Source organism: Lactuca sativa, chromosome 1, assembly GCF_002870075.4.
Source record: "Lactuca sativa cultivar Salinas chromosome 1, Lsat_Salinas_v11, whole genome shotgun sequence".
NCBI lineage: Eukaryota > Viridiplantae > Streptophyta > Magnoliopsida > Asterales > Asteraceae > Lactuca > Lactuca sativa.
Window position 1 is genome coordinate 5520051 of NC_056623.2, and position 9181 is coordinate 5529231.

The following is a 9181-nucleotide window of genomic DNA, read 5'->3' on the forward strand; positions in this document are numbered from 1 at the left end:
ATTCTATTTGGTGGAGCATTGCTAGAAAACGAAAAGGAAGAGACTTTGGAATGGTTATTTGAGCATTTCCTAAAATGTATGATTGATAAACATCCGAAGGCAATTATTACTGATCAAGACAAATCTATAGGTAATGCAATAAGAAATGTGTTTCCAAACACGCGACATCGTTTTTGTTCAAGGCATATTAAGAAGCCCGAATTGGAACACCTTCAACCATATGTTGCCCGTTATAAAGATTTTCAAGAATCATATAAAGAATGGGTAAAAAGTGATACAGTTGAAGAATTTGAAAGTAGGTGGGAAGTTATACATGGTAAATATAATTTAGAAAGTAACTGTTGGGCAAGTGAAATGTATAACCAAAGGAAAAATTGGGCTAAAGCCTTCTTAAAGGATATTTTTTTGCTGGTATGACAAGAAGTGGACGGAGTGAGAGTATTCATTCTTTTTTTGATGGATATGTTAATTCAAGGACTATGTTGAATGAATTTGTCATACAATATGATAAAGCAGTTGAGTCTCGTAGGTCTGCTGAAGAAGATGAAGACTTCAAGACTAGGAACTCGAGAGCTGTTCTTTCGTCTGTGCATCCAATCGAAGCAAAAGTAGGTGAGTGTTATACTAGAAAAGTTTTTGAGATTTTCAAAAAAGAATGGAAGGAGGCCACTAGCAATTTAAGTCATGATACTTTAAGCAAAACTACTGAAGAAATCAAATATCGAGTTGGGCAACTGGACATTGATAAACGATATTAGTGACAAATTGTTAGCTTTCTTTCTTTGAATCAAGTAAATGTCACCTGTTCGTGTGGTAAGTTTGAAATATGTGGGATTTTATGCAAGCATAGCCTATATGTGATGAAGAAGAGACTTGTTGAAACACTTCCGGTTCACTATATTTTATCTCGGTGGACCATTAATGCCAGGTACAAGGTGGGTAATCGTTGCATCGGACTAGAGGAGAAGGATAATAAAATGGAGTTAGTTCCTTAACTTTGTGGTGTGTTCGTTCAAATTTTACTAAATTAATTGAACAAGCAAGAGACTCCCCGTCAGAGATTAAAAAACTCAATACTTTACTTATTAGTCTTTTAGATGATCAAGCGATTAGAAAAAAAAACTAATGTTTTTGAGAATGTATCTCAAAGTTCTTGCGTGGGATTTCACAAGTCGATATGATCCCTCAATTATCTGTTCGGGATCCTTTTGGTCCAATTACAACCAAAGGGCGTCCTAAAAATGCAAGCAGACTTACGTCTTGTTTAGTAGTACCGAAAAAACGAACATGCTCTTATTGCCAGAGATTGGGCCATTATGCCACTAGTTGTTCAAAAAGAAAGGTCGTTACAAACTTATTAATTTTCATGGTTATCTTAATCTCATAGTTATATTGATTATCTATTAAAATTTTCATGTATCAGGTCGATGAATCGCTGCAAGAGAAACAATGATGGGATGATTTTTTTCCATTTTTAGGACCTGTTTCAGAACTTACTTCAGTTCTTGAACCTGTTTCAGAACCTGCTTCATTTTCAGAACCTATTTCAGTTTTTTTACAACTTTAGAATCTGTTTCAGTTTTGGAATGGAAATTTTGAGTTATGGAATTTACTATTAAATGTTAAATGCATAGGTATCGTGTATTAAAATATAGATACTTGCTAAAATTTTGATTTGGATAATTCTATGGTTTTTTCTGTTTTGACCAGAAACAATTATAAATAATTTGGATTCCATGTTGCAAATATGTTTTGGATAGAAAGCATGCACTTTGCTGTTTTTGGAAAGAAAATTCTTTATGGTGGTTGTTTCATAGGTTAAAAATATAAGTATGTTGATAATAAATGTTAAAAAGATAAGTAGGTTGCTATTACAAGTTAAAAAGATAAGTATATTGCTATTACAAGTTAAAAATATTAGTAGGGTTGCTATTGCAATTTAAAAGATAAGTAGTTTGTTATTATAGGATGACCTTATTTCTTAACTGACATTATTTATACTTTTATTCACTCTAATTTAGAGTAAACTTACTCTAGAAACATAATACCTAACCATTTCTTAACTGACCTTATTTATACTTTTATTCACCACCAACTTAGCTAAAAGGACTATAATACCCTTGACTCAAACAAACATAAAAGTCAAACAATCCCCTACAACTACTTCCTTTTCTATGCATAAGTAAACCTCAAATAACGTTTACCAAAAGTTCGTTGGTATATATACATAGGTCATTAGCCAAACTAATCATAATGCAAATATATTGATATTATTAATAAAATGTAAGTAAATGGTTGTTCGGAAAAATAATTAATGATACAGTTATATATAAAACCATGTTTGTCAATAAACAATTTTGTGCTAATGACTATCAACAACTTCTAATTTTGAGCACACTTGACACATACAAACATTGCAAAAACTTTTTTTCTGGACACGGTGAGAAACCGTAAGTTCTTGAAGCTCATGCTTGATAGTGAGCATATAACCCGTCGAATACTTGTCCAGGTGGAACTCTTGTTGGATAGTTTACAGCCACCTGAAATGACATGAATAGTATGAGAGATTGTGGATGTTACACATGATAGGATTGATAACCAACAGTGGTTGTAGGAACAAACAAACATGTCTAGAAAAAGAAATAAACAAACATTTAATAAGACAAAAATCATAACGGTTTATTAAGAATTTAAAGTAACCTCACCTGAAAATGATAACCAACAGGTGAGTAGCAAATGAACCAACTTTTATATCCTTTTGTTGCATACCAGACAATGTAGTTACCAAAAGTAGCTTAATACGTTGAAAATATATATAGCTAAGTATGGTCAAAATGTAGTTACCAACTTTTATATCCATTTGTTGAAAATTACTTGTTGATTTCACCTGCTATTTGTAACCACCACATATACGAGTGAAAACTATGCCTTCCAAAACCAATCTAATTGTTCCATCCTAGTAGGCATTTTCTCAAACACCTTATATGCATTCATATCAAACATTTACCATCAAATAAAAGAAAGTCAATAAACTATTTCTAACATATAAATCAATCAAACAACAAGATTTTGCAATAGAAAGTAGCTTTTACCGATAGTTTGTGCAAAAATCGGATTTTGAGATAAATCCAGAAATTTCGGAATCGGTGATCTATGAAACAACCTGTAATTTTGTGGGAAAATTAGAAATTTGATGAGAAGGGGGAGTTCAACCTTAACGAAGAATGGGAAAATCAGAAAAAATAACTAACCTACAACAATGTCTTGAATATGGTGTAGAATATTCAAACAACGATAATCGAGAACAAACAGAGTTTGACAATCGATTAGCAAAAAATTATAATTTTAATTGCAATTTCAATTTCAACCCTTTATAATTTCTCATTTTAATCAAAATACCGATTCCAATTTACAAGACATGATTTTTTTTCTGGTTAAACACAATCAATTTCTGAAAGTGAGGAAATCATGTGATACCGAAAATAAAGGAAACAAGATACGCTTGAAATATTACATTATCAAGCAAATCGATTAAGTGTTGAAATTAGCTCAAAACGACAACGTTTCTTATGTTGCATACCTAAGCTTGTGTGGGGCTATAACATATATTCACTTTTCCATATATATATATATATATATATATATATATATATATATATATATATATATATATATATATATATATATATAGAGAGAGAGAGAGAGAGAGAGAGAGAGAGGAAGGATCATTTGAAAACTCAAAGTTTCCTGAGAACCTGAGAAAAAAAGGTCAAGATGGAAGGTGACGTTTTTGTAAATAAATAGAGAGTTATATAAGCAAGGGTATCTTAATTAAATAAAACTAAGGGTGTTATAGGAAAAACAAATACATAATTCAATTATATTCATATTAAATTACCATATGATATTCTAATCAGTTTACGATATGAGAAATAAAATTTTTCTCTCTCTCTCTCTCTCTCAATGTATCGTGCTCTTCACCCACTTCCTTCACTCTCCGTCGACCCCCTCCCTCCGCCCTCCAACAACCACCCTATCTCCATTGCAGATCCCCGACGATTGATAAATTGAACAATGCGGTAACTGCATCCTTGTTCCTTCTCTGAGTTTTGTGCCCTAATAAATCAACCAAGGATCGCATGAAGATGTTGTAACAGGTACGATGATTTTCCGATTGTTAATTGATGTAGATCAAACTGGCGGTGTTAGCCACACATGACGGAGTCGGGAACACACCTGATTCTTCATCGGATTATTCTGCTTCGACTGTTCCTATTAATAACAATAATATCTTGAGCAACAGGTGCGATGATGGCAATGATGAAGATGAAGATGTTTGTCGGATCTGTCGGAACTCAAGAGACGTCGGCAATCCTCTCAAGACTTCCTTCTCCAATGGCTCAATCACAGCAATGCCCAATCACAGCAACGCTCGATAGCTTGAGGTTCATTTACCTTTTCGCCTTATTATTATTAGCTGATTGTTTATACTCTCTTCCTACGTGCTGAATTTTTTGCTTATAAAATGTATTAGGATATTAGGTTGATTATGTTTTGTGGTTCTCTTCGTTTTTATACAAAGAATTGTGACAATTATAGACACTGAACCAAAATAATGTTGTCGATTGTCTTCTCTTTCATGATTATTGCTCTGCTTCTTACTTTTTCCCACAAATTTCTCACAGGAAGGGGTAATTTCACTCTCCTGCTCCCCCTCCCCACTTATTCACCAACAATTTCAACTTTTATTTTGTTGTTAAATACTTAAAGCTGATCTGAGGATTTGAATATGAATGATTTGAATTGCATTATGAATTTAACTTCACCGAATTTGTTACAAATTGTTAATGTTGAAGAAAAGTATTAGAGCTTATTGTCGTTAATACAAGCTTGCTGCTTGTCAAAGATGTGAGCATCTGCTTCTTGTCTTGCAATTATTTTTCCTAAAATGTATACAGAACAAAAAGTGATTCCAGTCTTTCACAATTATGCTTCTGGTAGTTAAATTTGATTAATGTAGGTAAGATGAGGAAAGCTTCAAATTCACTTTTATATGTTTGTGGCTTTTGTTAACATTCACAGAAATTAGCAATTCATATGCTTAGATAACAATATAGATGAGATGTGTCTCTTTCATTAGGATATATCATATATGCCCATTTTCCTAGTTTAAGCTTCAATATTTGAATCTAGTTGTGGATACAACATAATAGAGTAGACATGAAGAAACTTGCACATGTTTTTGTTTTCTTATTCTCATAGTTGGTGAATGGATTTATTTGAACATTGTATTCATTGTTTCTAACAGGCTTACAAGATGATTGGATCTTTTCTTATTAGAGGACTTGTGTAAGTTAATCACAACTTTTTCTGTTTTCAATTGTCACAAAATTTCAATTCACTTTCTGTTTCTCTAATGAAAAAACTACTAAATTACATAATGGTGTTTGGTTATGCATATCCAGACTATGAATGCTTCAAATCAGTTGAAAAAATCGATCAACTTTATACAACTTTTGTTTTACCTACTACAATATCAAGTATGTAGTGATTCACATGTAAATCACAAATGAATCGCATATGAATTGCATGTGATTCACATGTAATTCACATATGAATCACATGTAATTTACATGTAAATCACAAGTGAATCACGTATGAATTACATGTAAATCATAAGTGAATCACATATGATTCACAGGTGAATCACATATGATTCACAGGTGAATCACATATGATTTATATGTAAATCACAAATGAATTACATGTGATTCATATGTAAATCATAGATGATTCACATATGAATTACATGTGATTCACATGTAAATCACATATGAATTACATGTGATTCACATGTAATTCATATTTCAATCACATATGAATTACATGTAATTTACATGTAAATCATAAGTGAATCACATATGAATTACATGTGATTCACATGTAAATCACATGTAATTCACAGGTGAATCACATGTGAATCTTACATGATATATACATGTACATTTTTGTGATTGTTCTTGCATTAATCAATTTTTTATTTTTATTTTCTTGTAGATTTTGAAGAATGTGGAAAATTTTGAAGATGTAAAAAGTGAAATTGAAGAAAATATGGAAATCTTGATATGAAGAAATGATAACACTGTGAATCTTTGTAGTTGTTTATTTTATTTTATTTTGTATCGAATAAAATACCTGTACTATTATGTTTATAGATTGATTAATAAAAATAAGATTTTTTTATATGATTTACTTACGAATATTATAGTATAAGAAATATGCATATGTAGCGATGATTAATAAAATTGGAGTTTTTTTTGAACAAATAGCCGTTTTTTTTACAAAAATTGTAGTTTTTTTTGTAAAAACAATGCAGTTCCCTTTTTTTTAAATTGCAGTTTTTTTTTTTTGAAAAAATGCAGTATTTTTACAAAAATTGTAGTTTTTTTTTTTTTGAAAAAAATGCATATTTTTTTTAAAAAAATTTCTATTGTTATTTGAAAAAAATTGCCGTTTTTTTTGAAAAATTCATGTTTTTCGAAAAAAATTAAAAAAATCCCCATTTTTTTAAATAATCGAAAATTATTTTTTTTGTAAAAATAAATCCGAAATTTTGAGTTATTTTGTTAATTTTTAGACATTTGTATTAATATATTAAATAAAAAATTATATATCAACGTTTATTTTTTTGTGATCATATGAGTGTTTTGTTTCTTTTAGTTAATAAATTTCTAATTAACTTCTTGTTCACTTGCAATAGTGGACAGATAGTTGGTTTAGAAATCCACCTTAATTCCTTAACGAAGCTATTAATGTGTGTGTGTGATTATGAGTCTTTTGGGCCTATATTCAACGTTTGTTTGTGATCATATGAGTGTTTTGTTTCTTTGAGTTAATAAATTTCTAATTAACTTCTTGTTCACTTTGCAATAGTGGACATGTTCATAGTTGGTTTAGAAATCCACCTTAAGTCTTTAATGTGTGTGTGTGTGTGTGTGAGAGAGAGAGAGAGAGAGAGAGAGAGAGAGAGAGAGAGAGAGAGAGAGAGAGAGAGAGAGAGAGTAGTGTTTCAACAACTTAATTATCTTTAATTTTAGCTTATTACATCGCTTTTGTAGGCACATGTGAATCTTAGATCACAAAATATCATGAAGATTCTTAATTCTTTATGGGGATTAGGCCTATAGATTAGTGAGGGTGAGGATTCATCGATTGGGGCCATACATTGTTGGTGATCGCTTAGAACAAAAGCTCATTCAATCTTATGGCAAGTTGGCATGTGAGATCAAATTAATATTATTGTATTGTTATTTTTATATTATTATAACGACATTATTTCAAGGAATGATGGATATTTGAAATTGAAAGCGGAAAAAAGGGAAGCATGATGTGGATGAGATCAAAAGGCAAAAACTTTAATAGAAATGACAAATTTAACTCCATTGCAATTATTATTATTATTATTATTATTATAGTTAAAATTGATTAAAAACAGTATGAAACCAAATAATACCGTTTCTACATGCTAAAAGCATTCATGTATTTGCAGTAGAGTACACAAGACCTAGTTTAGCATAAGAAGGTTAAACTTAAAAAAGATGCAGTTACAATGAAACGTTCACCAATAGGGGCGGATTTAGTGGGGTTCCGGGGTGGCACCGGCAACCCCTAAATTTTCCGGCCATAGTGGAAAAAATTTCGAAATTTTTTAAAATTTTTATTTTTTCTATTATCGTGCAACCCTTAATCTTCCCATGCAACCACTACTATGAAATCATGTGTCCGCCCCTGTTCACCAATCAAATATTCACACAGAAGAGAATATACCTTTCTAACTATGGTCCCTATGGTATAGTGAAAATCACAATTTGAGTCCATGTTTTTTTAATCGAGCACCATGTTAGAATTAATAGTTAATTGTTAGTTAATTCTGTTTAATAAAATAATGTGATTCTCACGTGATGTTAGTTAGAAGTTTGTTAGAGGGTTAATCAGTTGTTTCTCTTGTATTTAGCTTCATTTGTAAGTAACTATTCAACAATGAAGAATCAATTTTCCCTCTTAAACTTTTCTCTGGTTTCACCATTGTCAACATGGTATCAGAGCTTTGTGCTCGAAGATTCATTCAGTTTATGATTCCGCACTTGATTTTCTTCTTTAATCATTTCAATCAAATTGAATCATCAATTCAATTTTAAGATTTTGTTCTTTCGTTCCTGTTTTCTTTTCTTCCCTGTAATTTCAGTTTCATCATCATAGCGATGTCTTCTTCATCTAATCCAGTTACTCCTCAAAATTCAACTCAATTTCCTAATACATCTGATCCAATATATCTACATCCATCAGATCATCCTGGTATGCTACTTGTTTCTAACAAATTTGATGGATCGAATTTCAATTCATGGAAGAAAGGCATGATGATTGCATTATCAGCTAAGAACAAGATCGGCTTCGTCAATGGTAAAGTTCTCAAACCAGCTTCAGATCACAATTCTTTCGATAATTGGCAAAGATGCAATCATATGGTAACTTCTTGGATACCTAATGTCTTATCAAATGATATTGGCGAATCTGTTCTCTATTCATCTTCTGCCAAAGCAATTTGGGATGATTTAGATGACAGATTTGGACAATCAAATGGAGCAAAGTTATATCATCTCCAAAAGGAGATTTTTGATTTGAATCAAGGATCTGATGACCTAGCTACTTATTTCACCAAGTTAAAGAAACAATAGGATGAACTAAATGCTCTATCTGTTATTCCTGACTGTACTTGTGGAGCAGCACACAAAATTCAGGAAGAACAACAGAATCAAAGGTTGATGAAGTTTCTTATGGGACTTAACAGTGATTATAGTCATGTAAGAGGGAGTATTCTCTTAATGAAACCTCTCCCATCTGTCATTCAAGTATATGCTCTTATGATTCAAGACGAGAAACAAAGAGAATTCCATTCTTCTACTTTTCAGTTTATGTCTGATTCAGCCTCCATGAATGTTAAGTCTAGTAGAGGGCATTTTCGGAATAATCAAGAAATCAATCAATTCAAGGGCAATTATGAAGCAAAAAAGAACATCACTTGTAATTTTTGCAAGAAACCTGCCCATTCTGCCAACAAATGCTACAGGTTAATTGGCTTTCCCAAATATTTCAAGTTTACAAAGGGGACAAGAACTGTTGC

General features: G+C 31.4%; 1 protein-coding gene across 1 annotated transcript; it reads left to right on the forward strand.

The window, feature by feature from the left end:
- Positions 1 to 8261: 8261 nt before the first annotated feature.
- LOC111909276 (uncharacterized) lies at positions 8262 to 8735 on the forward strand. Its single transcript, XM_023905063.1, has one exon. It carries the CDS (start codon positions 8262 to 8264, stop codon positions 8733 to 8735), a length of 474 nt encoding a protein of 157 aa, XP_023760831.1.
- Positions 8736 to 9181: the final 446 nt, after the last annotated feature.